This window comes from Tauraco erythrolophus, chromosome 25 (genome assembly GCF_009769465.1).
Source record: "Tauraco erythrolophus isolate bTauEry1 chromosome 25, bTauEry1.pri, whole genome shotgun sequence".
In the NCBI taxonomy this organism is placed as follows: Eukaryota; Metazoa; Chordata; class Aves; order Musophagiformes; family Musophagidae; genus Tauraco; species Tauraco erythrolophus.
Genome location: NC_141489.1, coordinates 3,665,815 through 3,686,227, shown reverse-complemented (window position 1 = coordinate 3,686,227; position 20,413 = coordinate 3,665,815). Strand labels below are relative to the sequence as shown.

General features: G+C 58.2%; 1 protein-coding gene across 1 annotated transcript; it reads left to right on the top strand.

Annotated features, from left to right (window-relative positions):
- Positions 1-1,081: 1,081 nt before the first annotated feature.
- Positions 1,082-18,593, top strand: ACE (angiotensin I converting enzyme). Its single transcript, XM_086626466.1, has 25 exons — positions 1,082-1,291; positions 4,653-4,820; positions 6,228-6,315; positions 6,560-6,703; positions 6,955-7,146; positions 7,306-7,403; positions 7,921-8,093; positions 8,389-8,612; positions 10,059-10,203; positions 10,526-10,624; positions 10,858-10,980; positions 11,462-11,673; positions 12,210-12,346; positions 12,648-12,806; positions 13,211-13,298; positions 13,502-13,645; positions 13,877-14,068; positions 14,415-14,512; positions 14,802-14,974; positions 15,430-15,653; positions 15,893-16,037; positions 16,242-16,340; positions 16,765-16,887; positions 17,478-17,665; positions 17,956-18,593. Exons 1-25 carry the CDS (start codon positions 1,082-1,084, stop codon positions 18,141-18,143), a joined length of 3,834 nt encoding a protein of 1,277 aa, XP_086482592.1. The 3' UTR covers positions 18,144-18,593.
- The last annotated feature ends 1,820 nt before the right edge of the window (positions 18,594-20,413 follow it).

Here is a 20,413-nt window from a genome sequence, read left to right as displayed (position 1 = left end):
TTTGGAAATGGCTCTGCAAACCCTGCAGGGTCCCCAGCCCTGGCAGGAGGACTCGTTCCTTGTTTCCCATGGGGTCACTGCAGCACCCAGTGGGGTCAACAAGCCAAGGGGTTTCTCTCTGTCACCCCCAGAAAAGCTCTCCCCTCTGTGGCAGTTGTCCACTGGAGTGGTGGCCCTGACGAGGGGTGACGGGCTCAGCTCATCTGGCGCCGACGCTTGGCCCGGGCACAGCTCCCAGGGCTGGGGCCAGGCCCTTGGGGAAAGGGATTTAGTTAATTAAAAAGAAAAAAAAAAAAGAAAGGAACTATCAACTCCACTGACACGGGTCTGGTTTCATTTTGAGGGAACATTTTGTTGCTCATTTGTTGTCAGCCCAGTTTCTCCAAGTCCAAAGAACTTGGTGTGACGCTATGGGATTTCCTTTGCAGCCAGCAGAAATACTCCGTTTCTCCGAAAAATGAGGTTTTGCTGGGGGGGGTGGTCACTTTGGCAAGAAGCAGCAGGAGACAGACCTTGGCTGACCCCAAGCCAGCGCTTTCCCTTCTGCGCTCGCCTACGTGCCCCGCGGCGGGTGGCCGGGGTGCTGCCGAGGGGCGTCCACCGTGTGATGCCGGTGTGGGGAGGGGCCGTCCTGCCAAAACCCACGGTCCAGTTGAGCCGAATCCCCCTTCACCGAGCCAGGAGTGGACCAGGACCCTACAGAGATGGAGCTGCCTCCCGCTCACCCTGTCCACTCCAACCGTTCTCCTCCTTTCTCTTTTTTCCTCCTTTCCCTCAATTGTCCAGCACCTCCTTCCCTCCCTCCTGTCCCAGCCCCTTCCCCTTCCCTCCCGGCATGGCCAGGCGCCCGAAGGACTTTGCACCCCAAGGCAGCACTTGCTCCCTGCTCCTTCCCGCGAGCCCGGGAGCTGCCGACGGGCGAGCGGAACGCTCCGGTCTTATCTGCGAGGGGAGGCAGGCTCGGTGGGCAGGGTTTGCGCGAAGGCTGCTGGCTTATAAGCAGCCGGCAGCGAAGGCAAAGCTATCATCTCGCAAGGCACCGAACGGAACCCCCCCTTCCCCGTGCACCGCTCCCGCCGCGATGCCCCCGGCGCTGGGGCTGCTGCTGGGGCTGAGCCTGGCGGGTGCCCTTCGCTCCGACCTCGAGCCCCCCGACTACGAGCCCACCGAGGAGGGGGCCGCCCTCTTCGCCAGCGCCTACAACAGCACGGCCGAGCTCGTCCTCTTCGAGAGCGTCTCGGCCAGCTGGGATTATTACACCAACCTGACGGACGAGAACGCTGCTCTGCAGGTGGGTGGCGGGACGGGGACGGTGGCACTGCGGGGGTGTCTCCAGCACCGGGGACTGGGGGGGCCTGGAGCATGGTGGGGATACTTGGCACGGTCTTCTTCCTCCCCATGGGCTCCTTTCTTGGCATCTCAGGATTGCAAAGCAGGGCTGGGACTCGTAGCCTGGGAATCGCAGGGTTTTGCCCCAAATTGGCCCTCGGAGAGGCTCTGTCCCAGAGCGACAGCCGTGGTCCCAGGGCAGAGTCCAGATTATTTTTAGAAGTGGTTCTCTCCTCCCAGCACCTTTCACTTTCCCTCTCCCCCTTCCCGCAGCGGGGTCAGGTGTCAAGTGTCCCTGTCCCTATCCCTGCCCACTGCCACCACGTCCTGGCGCTATGCCATGCCAGAGCCCCACCGTGTCCCAGCACTGGGGGCTTTGGTTTGGGGCAGACACGGGGAGCCCAAAGTGCGCACAAGCAACAGGACAGCAACGGGACCGAGGCTGCCACCCCCGTCCCTGTGTCCCCAGCCCACAGGGATGAAGCCGGCTTCGGGAAAGCACATGAGGCTGTAGGGAACCAGACATGAGCCCAGGAACCTGCTGGTGGGGAGTGATGCGCTGAGCATCCTGCAGGCGTGTGCGTGTTTGGCCGGGGGTTTGGGGGTGTTTGGGCTCGATTTAGCAGGACGGGGAGTTGGAGAAACCCCAGGGGCTGCTCTCGCTTGGGTGAGTTGCAGCACGGCCCTTGCCCAGCAAGGGCCAGGAAATCGTCATGCCTGGGGGGCTGCAGAGGTTTCCCCGGCTCTTGTTGTGCCCAGGGAGCTGTTGGCTGTCCCGGAACGGGGGGCACGGCCACGACAGAGGTATACCTGCTGCCCCGTATAGCCAGTGGCACACGGGCATCGGTGCAGCCCTTATCTGCCTTCAGGGACCCCAGCATCACCCCCGTGCCCCAAGAGCTGCCATACAGCCCCAAACCCCTCTGGATCCCGCGGGGACGGAGGGCATGGCGTGCCCTGCGGCGGGAAGGAAGCGTGTCTTCCTGCACGAAGGGAACATTGCCGCCAGGTCTGGCCACTGCCAACTTGGCGGAGCGGGAGCATCCCGGCTGTGTCGAGTCCAAGGGTAGGGCCAGGAGAGCACCTTCCATGGACTTTTCTCTAGGGGTATTTCCGGGCCATCTCTCACCCTTTCCTGTGTTAATAAATGCCCGAGGCTCATGCTCAGGTGCTCCCAGCAATGTCGAGGCTCTTGAGCCCGGGAAGAGGAGCAGAGCCGACCCCTGAGCTGAGCCCACCGACGGGGCGGCGAGGAGGTGTGCAGCGGGATGGGGAGACACCCGAAAGGCTGAATTTGGGGGACGTGGGGAACCCCTTGGGCCAGGCAAACCCCACACGTGCCTGTAACACAAGAGGGCCTGAGCTGGGCCACCGCGGTGTGGGCTCCTCCAGGACCTGCCACGAAAGCTGGCCCTGGGACACGGTGACAGGCAGTGGCAGCAGCCCCTGGCCACGCAGGGACGGACAGAGGGATGGCGGAGGGACGAACAGGGAGCTCGTGTACCATCTCCTGCGAGATGGGGCTCTGGCAAGAGGCTGGCGATGGCATTTGGTGGTTCAGAGGCTCCTCGTGGGTGCAGGACTTGTCCAGGTGCCTGGGGCAGAGCCATTGCAGTGCCCTGGGCCACATCCTGCTGCATCTTCACTGCACAGGAAGCAAGGAGGGACAGGGATGAGGGGGTTTGTAGGGAGACTTGAGGGCTGCAGGCATCCAGGAGCCTCTGAGCCTCCCAAAAAGACAGCCCCAGAGAGAGAGCCTGACTCGGGGGCGAAGGGCCAGGACCCACGGGCACGACAGCTGCAAGGGGGTCTTGGGCAGCACCGCCAGCCTCGGTTCGCTCTGCCAGAGCTGTCAGGAGAGTTTAGGGCACGATTCGCCTGACCAAACACAGGCGCCTGTTCGAGGAGAAGATGAAACACAGCTGGACTCTGCTTCCTACAGCTCCCCCGGCTCCGCAGCAGGATCTAGGAAGGGGCAGAGATATCCCCCGTTTAGTGGGGTGATGCAGGAGCATCTTGCTCCGTGCAGGGTGTCTGTGGGGCTGGCACATCCCGAAATGTCGAGGCGTCGGGGTCGGTTGGTACCCAGAGTGGTGCTGTGGGTGCTGGGGTGGCCGAGGGAGGCAGCGGGTGCCCGGCGCTTTCGGCATCTCCCCCACCGTGCCCTCTGGCCTGGGCAGCCTCTAGCCCTGCTGCACCGTAACTCCCTTCCCTCCCCACTGCCAGCTGAGGGAATGTGAAAATTAAAATAAAACAAACCAGCCTTGTTGGAGCCAGGCTAAAAATGCCACAAATAACGGCTAATGAGCTTCATCAATCACACCGGGATGGCATACGGACAGCCAACAGGCGCTCTGCACCTTCCCACTCCATCCTGTGCATCGTCTGGGCCAAGATCCTCACGAAATATCAGCATTTCCCGAAAATACAGTCAGGCTGGGATGCAACTGCCCGGAATACACCCCGTCCCAAAATCGTGGCCATCAGCCGCAGCTCCAGCTGCCTAAATAACCCCCTGTGGTGCAGGCAGCTCCCTGCGGTCCCACGGCCCTGGGAAGGGAGGTCGGGGCTGGCAGGAGGTGGGTGACAGTGGGAGACCCAAATCCGGGGGCTCGGTGCGAATGGGGGCCCCTCTGCAAGGTGAGCCCCAGGTAACGGCACTCAGGGACTCACTCAGACGCAGCTGAAATTCGCTTGACCCTGATATAACGGTGCTGGCACAAGAACCCGCTGGTTGGGACGTGGCCAGTCCCACGGGGACACTACGGATAGTGTGTGCACGGAGGGTCGAGGCTGTCACCTCTCTGCATCCCCCTGTGGTGCCACCCAGGCTGCTCCCTGCCCCTGCACTGGGGTGCCCCAAAGCTGCTCTGAACCTCAACCGGGCTGCGGAGAGCAAAAACAGAAACATAGATCTAGATCTAGGAGGTATAAGAAGGAAAAAAAATTAATGTGGCAGCCCAAGAGCACCCGACACCCTGCCCAAGTGGGGTGGGCACCCCCGTCCCCATATCCCTGCACCCCATCTGGGCCACGACACCCTGGAGCTGCCTCCAACACATCCCCAAAGGCCACCATGGCGGGTGCTCACCAGCAGCGCTGCAAGCGAGCAGGGGCTGCAGCCGTCACCGCCTCGGCTGGAAGCTGATGTCTTTATCTATGAACGTCATGGACTGGGGACAACCCTGCCTGCCGCCTCGTGTCCCGTCCCCTCTGGCTCCCACCAACTCTCATGGCTCCGATCTCGGCCCCCAAACCATCGCCCGGGTGGTGGCACGTCCCAGGGCTGGTCCCAAGCCCCTGTGTCCCCTCTCGCTGCGCAGGTCGAGGCGTCGCTGGAGGAGCAGAACTTCACGGAGCTGTGGGGGAAGAAAGCCAAGGAGCTCTACGGCAGCATCTGGAGCAACTTCAGCGACCTGCAGCTGAGGAAAATCATCGGCTCCATCCAGACTCTGGGACCTTCCAACCTGCCCCTGGAGAAGAGGCAGCAGGTAGGTGAGGTGCCACCAAAGCCCCAGGTGTTGCTGGGGCACTGCAAAACCTCTCAAAGGAATTTTTCATCAGGGTCCAGCCCCTCTTGCTGGCCCGTTGCCCCTCCATCATATTTTGGAGGGTCTCCCTGGCCTCGGTGCAGGGAAGGCAGTGACGGATGGCGGGAGATGGGATGCTACCTCCCGGGACGTGGGGTGCCTGCCGGCCCCGTTATCCAGCCATAACCTCCTCTCAGCGCTATCCTAGCGGGAACCGGAGATTTCCTGCTTATACAGAGTGGCCTTGGGCGTCACCTGGAGCGCAGCCAGGCTGTGCCCATGGCTGGGGGCCAGCTGGCTCGACCCCCCTCCCCGGGGCTGCTCAGGAATGCAGCCCTCTGCAGAGGAGGGTGCTGCAGCCACCCGGCTCCCGAGCCCTCCCTGCGAGCCCGGAGATGCCGTACCTCGGTGACACGGCTCCGCACTAGGGACATCAGGACATCCTGAGCCTTCCTTGTCGCCGTCCTGAGCTTCCAGGGTCGTTTACCTAAATCCGATACGATTTTGATTTCTGTACGTGAAAATATCGCCCAGGCTGAGGCTGTGCGCCTGCCTCAGCGTGAGGACAGGGATGCTGACACTGCTGTCCCCTCTGCCCTGTCCCCTCCCTGGCAGCCGTCCCCACTGAACCCCCCTTGGCTGGCAAACCCAGTGAACCTTTCCAGAGAAGCATCAGCCCCAGTTCCTTCCAGGAAACCCATCCCTGCCCTCCCCCAGATAACCCACAGCATCACGTCTCCTCCCTGACCATCGGCCACATTTCGCATGTCCCCAGGCACCTCCGTCCCACTGCAGCCACCATCCTCCATCCTCTCCATCTCCATCCTCTCCATCTTCTCCATCTCCGTCCTCTCGGCTTGGCCGGAGCAGAGGGTGGGAGCAAAGAGAGGGACAGAGCGGAGGAATTTCCTTCCCTGGGAATGGGCTCCCCAGGCAGGTTCCAGGAAACCTCCTGTTGCTATTGTTTGCTGTTGTTGAAGTTCACAGAAATAAATCCCCCTCCTCCTCCTGCTTTTCTTCTTTTTTTTTTTTTTTTTTAACCCGCTCAGATAAACAGCCCGTGCCTGTGCCGCAGCCCTGCTGACAAAGAGCTTTATAAACAGCCCCGCTCCGGGACACCGGCTGCGGCGGTGGGCTGGGCACGGGTTGTCCGTCCCCGAGAGCCTCCCTGCTCCCACCGTGCGAAGGGCGCGAACGGAACGCTCCGGGTGATAACACGCTTATCTCACCAAAACCACGCTGTGTAAACACACCCATCCTCCTCCACGTCTCTCCGGGGACTCACACACTCATGTTCCGGAGCTGGGAAGTCTGTAAGTCCCTCTTGAAGGGCCATTCCCATCCCCAGCGTCTTTTCCTTCCCCGCAGTACAACACCATCCTCAGCGACATGGACAAAATCTACTCCACGGCCAAGGTGTGCCTGCCCAACGGCACCTGCTGGGAGCTGGAACCAGGTATGGTCCCCGTCCCCCTGCCCCTGCGGGGTGCTCAGCACCCCACAGCCATGGATTTTCCAGGTCCCCACATCCCCAGTGGGTTGGGGTTGGCAGGTCCTACCCATGTTCATTGAGGTTGTCCTGGAGCGAAGATGAGTATTTGGGTTTGACGTGATGGTGGTGGCCCCTCTGCAGAGTTGCTGTGGGATGTGACCTCTCTTGCTGCCCCTCTCTCATGTCCTTCTTGTCCCCTCTGCCTCAGACATCTCAGACATCATGGCCACCTCCCGCAGCTACCAGAAGCTGCTCTACGCCTGGGAGGGGTGGCACAACGCCGCGGGCAACCCATTGCGCTCCAAGTATGAGGAGTTCGTGGAGCTGAGCAACGAGGCCTATCAGATGGATGGTACGAGCAGAACGGGGGGATGCAGGGGGCGGTCAGGGGTCAGAGGTGGGAATTGAGGAAGAGGCAATGGGGTGCCCTGCTGCTCTCCTCATCCCGCGTGCAGCCGGGCATCCAACGTCCGTTTCCCTCATGCCAACACTTTGGGGAAGGGACAAAAATCCTACTGTTGTCCCCCGGTCCTGACTCTTGGGACTGGGTCGGGGGCAGCCCCCGGGGGCTGGAGCTGGGGGTCATCACTGCCTCTCTGGCAGGATTCGATGACACGGGCAGCTACTGGCGCTCCTGGTATGACTCAGCCTCCTTTGAGGATGACCTGGAGCTTCTCTACAATCAGCTGGAACCGCTCTACCTCAACCTGCACGCCTTTGTCCGGAGGAAGCTGTACGACCGCTACGGCCCCAAATACATCAACCTGAAGGGTCCCATCCCTGCTCACCTCCTGGGTAAGAGGAGGGACCCCTCCCAGCCTGTGCCCAGGGGTGTTGGTGGGGCCAGAGGAGCACACACAGGGCCATTGTGGGACAGGAAAGTCTCAGTTATCCCTGTATTTTTCTTCCTCCTGACCTACCACCAGCTCTGCTCCTGCTCTTTTCTCTTCTCAGGCAACATGTGGGCTCAGCAGTGGAATAATATCTATGACCTGATGATCCCCTACCCTGAGAAGCCCAACCTTGATGTCACAAGCACCATGGTGGAGCAGGTGATCAGCTGAGGGACCCACTGGTGGCACCAGGGGGATGAAAACAGGAGGGGTGTTGGCCAAGGCTTTCCCATAGCATTGACCCCATGGGAGTGGTTTCTCATGCCCGCATAGGGGACAGCAGAAAAGACATGTCTGGGAGGGCAAGGGACAAAGAAATGACTCCACTCCCTCTCTGGCAATGACCAAAGAGGCAGCAGATGGGCAAAGAGGAAGGACCGTGCGGTAGGACCGGTGCCAGTCCCCAGGTCAGGGGCTGTGTCCACACCATCACACAGATTCAAGCCCTCCGGGCGCATCAGTCCTGCTTCCCTGGGCACCAGCACCACTGTCCAGTGGTTCTTCGGAATGCTCGCCCTGTCTCTGGGGCCAGGGGTCCCCATCAGGGTGAGAGGAGCCGGATCACGGTCCCTTGGAGGGACTCATCTCCTCCCCACGGTGCTGGGAGAGCATCAGAGGTGATGGCCGGGGCATGGGAAGCCCCTTCCTCAGCCATAACCTGACTGCTGCCCACCAGAGCTGGAACGCCACCCACATGTTCCGGGTCTCGGAGGAATTCTTCACCTCCCTGGGGCTGCTGGAGATGCCCCCTGAGTTTTGGGAGAAGTCCATGCTAGAGAAGCCAACAGACGGGCGGGAGGTGGTGTGTCACGCCTCGGCCTGGGACTTCTACAACCGCAAGGACTTCAGGTGCGTGAGGGCATGCAGGGTCCCCAGGGCTACAGGGTAAGCCCCTCCTCCATCCCTCTTGGTGGTCACCATTTTGGGTACCCCCAGCCTGGCCTTGCAACCCAATCTGTCACCTTTTGGGGTAAGGTCTTGGGGCACCACACTGCCCTGCCTTCCCCTCCACTTGGTCTTTCCCCTTCCCCATGGGATACTGCCACCCTCTCAGGGACTGTGGAGGGTCCTGCCCATGGAGGAGGTGCACAGGCAGCCAGGGTTCCTCACCCAGATCAGGCAATGCTCTCTTTTCACCTGGCAGGATCAAGCAGTGCACGACGGTGACCATGGAGCAGCTGTTCACGGTGCACCATGAGATGGGCCACATCCAGTACTACCTGCAGTACAAGGACCAGCCCGTCTCCTTCCGCAGTGGGGCCAACCCTGGCTTCCATGAGGCCATTGGCGATGTCATGTCCCTGTCTGTCTCCACTCCCAGCCACCTCCAGAAAATTGGTCTCCTCAGCAGTGCCACTGAGGATGCAGGTATGGCAGCTGCCCTGGGGAGCTGGGTGGCCTGGAGGGCTCAGGCACTGCCCGTGGCACAAGGAAGGGTTTGGGACACGCCAGAGTGAGCTGCAGTCTGGCAATGCAGCCCAGAGCAGGCAAGACACTATGGCTGATTGTGTGCCTTTCACCCACGCTTGGGTCTGTGCACAAACCCTTCTTGTCTCCATGGGTCGACGTAAGATCCATCTTGAATCCATGGGTCCATGTACAACCCCTTCTTGGCTCCATGGGTCCATGTAGGACCCTTCATGGCTCCATCCTCTTCACCCCCAAGGGCAGGAGGGATGCTCTCCAGAGCCTGTCTGTGCCCTTCCCTTCTCCATCAGAGCCCCAAACCTGAAAATAGCATCTTTGTCCTTGATGGGCTTTGACCTTTCCGCTGTTCCCACCCACCGCAGGAGCTCTCAGTGTAGCTCTGCGGAGGTGGCACTGAGCACTTACATGCACAGTCACGAGGACAGTCAGCAGGTGACATGTCTACCTGCCAGCCAGTGCAGCAGAGCAGGACTTGTCACCGCAGGGCACTGCCCGGCTTGGCAAGAGTCTCTCCCCCCGCCCAACGTCTCTCCGCCGACACATCACAGCAGACGGTGGCAGAGCAAACCAAGCGTTCGTAGACTCCCGCCGCAGGCAGCTGCTTTGCGGAGGAGGGACAGCCCTGGGATCCTCCTGCCTTGTCATTAAATACATTTCGTGATGGGGAAGCCATCGCAGCAGCCAAGAGCATCAGGCTGATGCTGCATAAACACCATGGAGCAGATGGTCCCTGCCTCCAGGCATCGCTCCCCGACTAACCGGCCGTTGGCAGCCATGCCACCACAGCGATGGCAGCCAACAGCCCCTCGGGGCAGTGCTGCCAACCCCTCTCTGACCCCACAGCTTCAGCTGGGTCTCCAGGAGGTTGTTTTCCAACCTGCCTTCCCTAGGTTTCCTTGTGGTGAAGGGCAAAGCAGATGTCACCATCCCCTCTGCTCCTCATGATATAGTGGTGACTGTCCCAGAGTTGACCCCAGCTCTTGGTCCAAACCATGAGAACCTCTGCAGTGGCGTGACAGCTGTGCAGATCAAACTCTTCACTCTGAGTGCCCCGGAGTGAATGTGTGAAGAGGGAACCATTAAGAAGTACACTCACCAGAGACCTTCTCACCCTGAGAGCCAGGCTGAAGTCAAGGGTACACCACACTTGTCACTCCCATCATTCCCACTCAGTAAAGAGGCACATGTTACCCCAAGCAGGAGCTCCATCTAGAAAAACCTCCTGTGTCCGATGCAGCCTTCACTGGGGAGCAAAATCGTATGTCGAAATGCTGTCCTCATTTCTCACCCAGATCTGCTCACCCTCTTGCCCAACAAAAGTCTAGTGACCATAGCGCCGTCCAGCCAGACTCCTTCCCAACCTGGTTCAGGCTCTGTTTCATGCAGAGAGCAACATCAACTACCTGCTGAAGATGGCCTTGGAGAAGATTGCCTTCCTGCCCTTCGGCTACCTCATCGACCAGTGGCGCTGGAACGTGTTCAACGGCCGCACGCCCTCAAGCCGCTACAACTATGACTGGTGGTATCTGAGGTAGAGGATGGTCATCAGGGGTGGGTGAGGGTGTGGAAGCTGGGGGTGTGCAAGGAAGGAAGGCAGGAAAGAAGAAAGCAAGGAAAAAAAGGAAAAAGTAGCCATGGAGATGGCTGGAGAATGATGGATAGGTGGGTGGGAAGGATGGGTAGATGAGTGGATGGATGGATGGATGGATGGATGGATGGATGGATGGATGGATGGATATACATGGAAGCACTCTCTAATTGTGTAGACTTCTTAAGCCTTCCCTTCCCATTCCCTGCCCTGGTTCATCTGCCCCCTCTTTCCAGCTCGTGCTCTTGTTCTCTGTTGTCTGCAGAACCAAATATCAGGGTATCTGTGCTCCGGTTCCGAGGAACGAGAGCAACTTCGACCCTGGAGCAAAGTACCACATCCCTGGGAACACCCCTTACATCAGGTAGAGGAGGTGCTGGCAAGGGGACGGGGCCTTGGGGAGCAGGGGCAGTGGGGGCTCAGCAATGTGGGCAGGGACTGGGGTGCATTGCTCCTGCTCGAGACACAGAGACTGTCCAACTCTTGGGAGCACAAGTGGTGGGGAGCTGGCATGTGGCCAGGTGCCTTCCTCCTCACCTTAGGACTTATCTGCTTCCCTTTGTCCCCAGCGCTTACCTTCATGGGCTTCCTTGGCAGGTACTTTGTGAGCTTCATCCTCCAGTTCCAGTTTCACAAGGCGCTGTGCCAGGCGGCCAACCACAACGGTTCCCTGCACACCTGTGACATCTACATGTCCAAAGAAGCTGGAGACAAACTCAGGTGGGGACAGAGGAGGGTCGGGACAATCGCCACGGGCAGATGTGTGCGTGGAAGCTGATGGTGTGCAAAGGAAGGAAAGAAGAAAGGAAGGAAGGAAAAGTGGCTGTGGAGATGGCTGGAGAAATAGCTTTGCAGATGGATGGATGGATGGATGGAAATACTTGGAAGCACTGGGGTGGGGTGAGTGGTCCTCACCAGCCTACTGGTATTGTCCCTGTCATGAGCTCCCACCCAGACAAGAGGTCACTAAAGCACGTTTGATTCCTATTGACTGCCTGGGTGCTAACAAAAGCACGAGTTTGTGATGGGGAGTCTTCATTCCCATACGCAGGACAGGTGGGGTCTTCAGAAGCAGTTCCCAGGTTCGTTTCCCACTCAGGAATAGCGTCTTCAACCCTTGAGATGCTGAGATACCACCACTGCTTTTCTCCCATCCATCCCCTGGCCTCATGCTGGCTCTTGCTGTCCCGCTTGTCTGCAGGGAAGTGTTGAAAGCCGGGTCTTCCAAGTCGTGGCAGGAAATCCTGTTCAACCTCACTGGCTCAGATAAGATGGACGCTGGGGCCCTCCTGGAGTACTTCAGCCCCATCACCGAGTGGCTTCAGGAGCAGAACAACAAGACCAACGAGGTGCTGGGCTGGCCGGAGTTTGACTGGCGTCCCCCTATCCCTGAAGGTTACCCTGAAGGCATTGGTAAGGCTGCAGCTCCATCCTGGCCCTGGGAAGGGGCAGGAGAAGGCCTCCCAAGAGACATCACTAACCCTCAGGCAGGACAGTGCTGAGGGAGGTCCCTGCTGTGAGTCGGGGAGGTGCCCATGCCAGGAAAGAGAAAGAACCATCTCCACATGGAGTCCCACAGAGTGATGGTTCCCAAGTTGCGGGTGCCATTAGCCAACCTCTCGACGTACCATTGTCTGAAGCTGCTGTAGTAATGCCATCAGTCATGGCGTGACAGGTCGTCTGTTATCAGCTGTATCCTTTCTGCCCAAGCGGGAGGGTTTAGGGCACGCAGTGTGCCCTGTTATCCCATCCCCTGTCCAGTGGATCACTCCAGCAGTGCCCCTCTGCCACCATTTCTTGGCTCATCCTTCTCCCAGGTTGTGGCATCCTTCAATGGACTTGCAGCTCTGGGAAAAGCTCAACCATGGCTTCTCCATGGGGTGGTGGTCTTGCAAAGAGGAGGACTCTCCTGACTCCCCTTCTCTTCCCTCATTTATCTCCTCCTCTAGACAAAATAGCAGATGAAGAACAAGCTAAAGAGTTCCTATCCGAGTACAACAGCACGGCCGAGGTAGTGTGGAACGCCTACACTGAGGCATCCTGGGCCTATGACACCAACATCACTGACTACAACAAGGAGATCATGGTATGGGAATGACCCTGGGGCTGTACGGGAAGAGACCACAGCCAATGCAGGCAGCTGGCACCCAGAGCACATTTCAGATGAGCTCTGAAAACCAGGGCAGCCTCTGCCCCTAGCCAAGGGGTAACATTCTCAGCCAGGAGATGCCTTTACCATGAAAACCCTCATCGTGCCATGATGTACCAACGAGGGCAGCCATGGGGAGGTTGCCAGTCATGGCATGTCAGGTGGTGTGTCTGGAGATGGCCTGTGTCTCAGGATCTCCTTGGAGTAACTCCTCTTCTTTCCCCTCCTACTCTTGCAGCTGGAGAAGAACTTGGCCATGTCCAAGCACACCCTTGAGTACGGCGTGAGGGCCAGGCAGTTCGACCCCTCCGACTTCCAGGACCAAAGTGTCACGCGCATCCTCAAGAAGCTGAGTGTCATTGAGAGGGCAGCCCTGCCTGAGGATGAGCTGAAGGAGGTGAGCTGCAAGGGGACAGAGCAGGGGTGGGGTGTCCCTTGCTCCTACCCTATCTGGAGATACAGGCTTCGCCCAGCTTTTCGGAAATGCCACTGGGCAGCCACCCCCTGCCCTTGAACAAAGGGATAATTTCATACCTTCTACACAAAACCAAGATCCTTGTCTCAAGGAACTCCCACCAAAGGTTGCCTATCCCAGACTGCAGTGGGGCCTGGTCGCTTGGGTGGCAATGGCACGCTGCTTGCTGGCTCCAGTCCCTCCTGTATTGACTTCACTTTGTCTCCATTTAGGGTCACATTGGGAGGGACCAGAGGAAAATATCTAGGGACATCTCAATGGGCTTTGACATTCTCCAGGGGCAGGAGCAAGGATAGTCAGTTCCTGTGGTCTGATTTTCTTTGCAGTACAACACCCTCCTCTCAGATATGGAGACCACGTACAGCGTAGCCAAGGTCTGCAGAGAGAACGGAACCTGTCACCCCCTGGATCCTGGTAAGCTCTGTCAGGGTGTCTAGCAAGTCATCTGCAATAGGCCCAGAAAGGAGGGATTTTTTAACCGGGACATAGAGAAAGGTCATGAAGGGGCCTTCCCACCTTCTCTGTGACGGCCCCTGAGCAACACGTTGGGTCTAGCACCATTACATCAGTCCAGCCCATTCAACAGCATCACTTTGGCTTCGTTGCTCTCTCTTCAGACCTCACAGACATCATGGCCACCTCACGGGACTACAACGAGCTCCTCTTTGTCTGGAAGGGCTGGCGGGATGCTTCTGGGAAGAACATCAAGGACAACTACAAGCGATATGTGGAACTGAGCAACAAGGCAGCAGTGCTCAATGGTCAGTGCCCCTCTCGCTTAGAGACCCACCATGGCCTTAATATCCTGTAAGGAGAGGATTGGGCTGATCGTCCAACTCAGGGCAAAAATCTTGAGGGCATGGAGGCCCCACCAATTCCCATGAGATCCACTGCTTCATTGATATGGAAGGACCTGAGGTGTCCGAGAAGCATGACAGACTCTTACCCAAGAAGGATAGTGTCTAACAGCTTCTACTGTTTTCCTACAACAGGCTACACAGACAACGGGGCCTTCTGGAGATCCCTGTACGAGACATCCACCTTCGAGGAAGATCTAGAGAGGTTGTACCTGGAGCTGCAGCCTCTGTACCTCAACTTGCATGCCTACGTACGCCGAGCCCTATACAAAAAGTATGGTGCAGAGCACATAAACCTGAAAGGTCCCATCCCTGCTCACCTGCTAGGTAAGGGCTTTGCTAGGTCCTCAAGCAAAACCATGTCTCCAACCAGGCATAGTTTGCTTCAAGTCATGCCAAGAATTGAGGCTGGTCTCTGTTCAGCTCTGGCCAAAGGGCCAAGGACCCATGAGAAGGGTCTGCAGAAGCCAGTCTGCTCCAGGGAAGGGCAACAAGCCCAGCATGACTTGACCTCTCCTGCATGGACAGGCCCCTGCTTGCATCGCCCTTGTGCAGGCAGGGCAGGGACCAGGCAGGGTGGTCCACTCTGTGCAGCAGTCAGGAGTAACAGGTTGCCTCTGCTCTCCTCAACTTGTCTCACTCCTGCCATGCGTTGTCCTCCTGTGCTTCCCAGGCAACATGTGGGCGCAGTCGTGGTCCAACATTTTCGACTTGGTGATACCTTTCCCGGATGCCACCAAGGTGGATGCCACCCCGGCCATGAAAGAACAGGTCAGTGTTTTTCCAGACTGCTCTGGGGAAGCCCCTTGGGACCCAGCACCCTTTGGCTGTTGCCATCACCCATGTTGCCAAATGCTCTGATGCTGCCAGAAACCTCCATGGTTCATCCATATTCTCTCCCCACCTGGATATGCCAAGGGCTGGATCCAGCTCTAGCTGCCTCTGAAAGATCTCCCCTGCCCAGAAGAACAAGGCTGTCCCTGGGCTCCCACCCTTCCCAGCCCCTGGCACTCCTAACATCCCCCATTGCCCCTCACCACATTCTCTGCTTTCTCACCAGGGCTGGACACCCAAGATGATGTTTGAAGAGTCGGATCGTTTCTTTACCTCTCTGGGCCTCATCCCCATGCCACAGGAGTTCTGGGACAAGTCCATGATTGAGAAGCCGACAGACGGGCGGGAGGTGGTGTGTCACGCCTCCGCCTGGGACTTCTACAACCGCAAGGACTTCAGGTGCTCGAGGGGACCAAGTGGTGGTCCCAGCTGATGTGCTGGGGTAGATAGCAGTGTCTTTGTAGAATAAGGGCACGTGGCCTCATGCCACTGCAGTGTCTCTTGCCCTGTGGCTGTGGCATCCCCAGTATGGCAGTGCCACCAGTACCCAAGATGCAGGAGCTGCTGGCAGGAACCCCCGTAGTAGATGGAGGGCAATGAATGCCTTCCCTGCCCTGCCATGAGAAGGAAAAGCCGGTGAGCAGGCACAGGGAATGGTCAGGGTCATCAGGAGAAAATACAGAGACCAGCCCCAGTGGAGTAGGACCAGCCCATCCTGGCATCAGATGTGGAGTGGGGACATGTGGAAAGGGAGGCCAAAGGGAAAAACGGCTCAGGTGGGTGTGGTCATTCTGGGAGATTTTCACGCCAGCATTGCCCTCACTTCTCCCCCCATCCCACGTGTCCTGGTTCAGGATCAAGCAGTGCACCGTGGTGAACATGGACGACCTGATCACGGTGCACCACGAGATGGGCCACGTCCAGTATTTCCTGCAGTACATGGACCAGCCCGTCTCATTCCGTGACGGGGCCAACCCTGGCTTCCATGAGGCCATTGGGGATGTCATGGCCTTGTCCGTCTCTACCCCCAAACACCTGCACAGCATCAATCTGCTGGATCAAGTCACGGAGAACAAAGGTGAGCTGTCAGGGGAGCGCCACACAGACCAGGTGGGGGGGTTGCTGGGGACAACTGGAAATGCAGAGGGTCAGGGTGGGCTGGGCAGGGTGGAAGGGGTCAGGGACACGCACAGTGGATTCGCATGCATGGAGGGTGCAGGACCTGGTGGGGACACCCTGCTCTTGGGCAGAACAACCTGTGCAGGGTGGAGAGGTGGGTACAGCACTGCCTTGCTCACACCTTCCCACCCTGGGCAGAAAGTGACATTAACTACCTGATGAGCATTGCCCTGGACAAAATCGCCTTCCTGCCCTTCGGGTACCTCATGGACCAGTGGCGTTGGAAGGTGTTTGATGGGCGGATCGCGGAGGACGAGTACAACCAGCAGTGGTGGAACCTCAGGTGTGCTTGAATTCAGACCCCTCTTTGATCCAAGGGCCTTGGCCATCATCCCGCTGGGTATTTTTTCCCTGTGGTCCAGTTGGTTGCAATGGCACACGATGGGATACAGAACCCCTCACACTGTCCTCACATCCCACCGTGCCCCGTCCCAGCTTCCCCACCTTCTTCTCCCTGTGCTGGGCTAACTCTCCCTCTCTGGCCCAGGTTGAAGTACCAGGGCTTGTGCCCACCAACACCAAGGTCTGAAGATGACTTTGACCCCGGGGCAAAGTTTCACATCCCTGCCAACGTCCCCTACATCAGGTAAGCAAGCAGGGCTGGGGCAGGAGGGACACCGCTTGGACACAGAACCAGGATCTCCAGTTCAGATGCCGGCGATGGCATCTTGTTTCATGACTGGGGGGATACTTGGTGGTACCATCCTGAGGGTGCTGGGCAGTTCTGAGGACCCTGGCAAAACCTCGAAGAGGAAGACTGGATTTGGAGGAATTTCTCCCTATCCGAGGAGGATGGGCTCATCCACCCAGGCAGCCATAAAACACATGTTAAAGCAGAAACGGCATCAGCAGATTGGGCTGCGTTGATGCAGGTGGAGCTCCAAATCCAGTGATGCTCCTCCAGACTGGGAGGGTGCAGCCAGGGGCTGAGAGGGGCCACATCCTTTCTGGCACAACCACCAGTAGGGTCCACTCCCACCTCCTCACTCCTCTCCACCACCTTTCAACAGGTACTTCGTCAGCTTTGTGATCCAGTTCCAGTTCCACCAGGCGCTCTGTGCGGCAGCCGGGCACACGGGTCCCCTGCACACGTGTGACATCTACCAGTCCAAGGAGGCTGGCAAGATCTTGGGGTAGGTGTGTGGGCAGGGCAGAGCCAAGACCTTTATGTCCCCAAATACCTTAAAACCAGCCCAGCAAGACAGGAGGCATCGTGTCCCCTGGCCACCCATCCCCTCCCCACCCGGTGTGGGACGCTCTGCTCCCCGGCCCTGGGGTGCAGGCAGGAGGGACCCCGGGCAGGGGCACCTCGGGCTGGGTACTGGGGCTGTGATTGCAAAAGCAGCCACTAGATGGTAGCTGGGACCCTGGCAGGTGGAAGGCTCCCTCCCTCCTCCTCCTCCTTTTCCTCCTCCTCCTCGTCCTCTTCCTCCGACCCCTGTTCCTTAGGGAAAACGACCCCCTTGCTTCAAGAAAAGCACCTCCACAACTAACCCGTTCGCCCGGGAACTGCTCTGCATCAGGCTGGATTCGCTGGAGGGCTTTAATCCACGCAAATCCCCCTTTTCCCCCAAGCGAAACCTCTGTCCCTGCGCTCCGGGCTGGCAGCCCTGCAGTGCTGAGGACACAGACCATAGCCAGGGTTGCTGATCCCAAGAGTCTTGGGGACAAGAGAAGGGCCAGTGGCCAAGAGGGCCTTGGGGAACCCTTTCTCCTGCCACAGGGAAGCCCTGAAGCTGGGTTTCAGCAAGCCATGGCCGGAAGCCATGGAGCTCATCACCGGGCAGCCCAACATGTCAGCTGATGCCCTGAGGAGCTACTTTGAGCCACTCATGACGTGGCTGGTGAAGGAGAATGAGAAGAACGGGGAGGTCCTGGGCTGGCCTGAGTACAGCTGGACTCCTTACACAGGTATGTAGGGCTCGGCCAAGCACAGCAGGTCTGTGATGGGGAAGAGCTCAGCCCTCACCAGGGCCAGGAGGGGGCACGTGGGAGAGATGGAGGTGTCTTGGTGTCCCTTGGCCACCCGAAAAATCACAGGGTGTTTGGATACTTCTCCTTGATTTCCCATGGAGCTGAGTCTAAAGGGGACATGGCATCCAAGAGACCAGCAAAGGGAGAGCTGGTGACCCTACACACCCCAGCCCAGAGCCAGCAGCACTACCCATGTCCCTTATTTCTCCATTTTCCAACCACTGCAGCCCAAGCCAGCTCTAACAAAGCCAATTTCCTGGGCATGTCCCTGGCCAGCAATCAAGCCGCAGCAGGCAGCTGGGTCCTGCTCGCCCTGGCACTCGTCTTCCTGATCACCACCATCTTCTTCGGTGTCAAGTTCTTCTCAGCCAGGAGGAAGGCCTTCAAATCCAGCTCAGAAATGGAACTGAAGTAAGGCAGCCATCCGCAGCGAAGCACGGACAGGGTGCAAGCATGGGCATTTGGGCAGGCTGGCAGCAATGCCATGGGCACATTTGCCAACGAAGCCGTGGGTTTCTAGAGGCCAGGACTCCTCTCTCCAATCAGGTCAGACGTATTTCTTCCACTATGCAAGAGCCAAAGCAGAAAAGAGCTATTTATTTGTCAACGTCTGCATCAAGGGGAAGAGAAATTCAGGCAGCGGCAGGCACGGAGCCGCCACGGGCTGCCCCTGCAACCAAGGCTGGGAGCTGGTCCAGCCTGGACACCCACCAGCCATCTCCAACCTGTGGGCAAAGCCACAGGGACTTCGAGTGACAGAGGGAAGTTTGGGGAGGGACGGAGCACGTTCCAACCCGCGGGTTGTCCGCTGCTGGGCCGTTCGCTTGCATGGATGAAAAATAAACCCATGTCTTGTTACCCCAGAGCAGCAGCTTGGCTCCTTCTTGTGGGTGGGCTGGGATCTCCATGGGACAGGGCTCTTGGGCAGGAGAGCTGCCATCCCAACCCGGTGTGACCACAAGCCCCTGGGGACCAGCCTGGTTTTGGGGCGACCCACATGCAGCACCCAAGCTTCCACCTTGCAACATCTCCAGCCTCCCTTAAACCGTGGCTCATGGGTTCACCATGGAGCACGTGCCTAAGGAAGGGGCTGAATCGGGGCCAGAAACCCCCAAAGTCCTGGTCTGAACGGTTCAAAGGGTTGGGGGGTCCCCAAGCCCAAGCTGGGGCAGGGCTGGAGCTCGCGGCTGTGGTGGCCCCACTGCAGGAGTGACATGTGTTTATGTAAGAGCTGGGGGGGCTCCGAGGTCAGCGATCGCCTCCCACCATCCAGCTCCCGATTATCTTGGGATCAGCCATGCTTGAGGCTTTTTATTTTTTTTTTCCCTCCCCCTGTCTTTCTTCTGCTTCTGTAAATAAAACTTCGTATTTGTTCTGCAGTGATTAGGTGCAAAACTAATCCCAGGCTGGGGATTATTGCAGCCTTAAAGAGCCGCGATCCGCTGCGGCCACGAGCAGCAGGGGAAATGAGGGGATCTGGGATGATCCACCCGTCCCCCTCCCATCCCACGGCCTCTGCCCTCCGTCATGTCTTACATGGGGAAACTGAGGCCCAGGAGAGGCTCATTGCATGCAGGAGAGGAGCAGAATGCAAGTGTCTGGCTGGGGCTTTTCTTTGCTTCGAATCCCCCTCCAAGGGGAGGCGAAACCCCAATCCCTCGTCGTTCTGCCACCATCCCCAGGCTCTGGGAGCAGCCACCTCAACCGCCTACGCTCTCCCCGTGTTCTTCCCAAGGCCATATCCTGACGCATCTGCTTTATATCCCAACACACCGGGCACCCTCCTCTCCCCCCTTCCCGGCAGCGCAACACCCGTGGAGCACAGACCTGGCACCGTGAGAGCTGGGGTTGAAGCCAAGTGTATTTTCAGCCAGGGGAAAGCAGGCTGGTGCAGGTGTGCTCCATCCAGCTCAGCTCCTCACTGGTAATTTGGAGCCCCCTGGCTCCTTTCTGACCCATTAGTGGAGGAAAAAAGGTCTCCATGATCATCAAGATCCTACAAGTTTCATGAAAATCGCCTTCTGGAGAAAAAATAAAGAACAACAAACAACGCTGAAGACTCTCGCTCAGGGGCTGCGACACAAGCTCAGCCCTAATTAGACATCAGAGAATCCACATAGGTGCTGACTCTATCCTGGAACAGACACAGATCCAAGGGTGGGTGATGGGTGCACTGAGCTGTTGAGCTGTCGCCCCCTGGTCAGAGACAGACAGATAGACAACCCAAGCCCATGGTCCATCCAGAAGACAAGGTTGGCCACCTTCAACATTGGTCCAAGGTTCCACCCAGGAGATGGGGCTGGATACGAGGTTATGCTCAGCCCAGCTCAGAGAGAGACTGAAGGTCCCACCTTGACCTTAAATGGAGCTGCTGGGCCATGGTGGGGAAGGGACCAGCTGGAGATTTCAGGGCAACAAAGGCTTGCTGGTGCCACAAGGGCTCTGCCAAGCCGGCAGCAACGTTTGACAAGATACCTTTAAACCCAGGATGATTTCCCTTCCCCGTTGCGATAACATCTGGAGAGATTTTGCTGCCTTCTGGCTCCTGCATCATGCTTTCTGCTGAAATTAGGAAGCTTAGAGAAATTACTCCCTAAGGAGAAAAAAAAAAACAAAAAACGGGGAAAAAAAAAAGGAAAAGAGCAGAAAAAAAGAGGAGATTCCTCCTCAATTCACATAATTCCT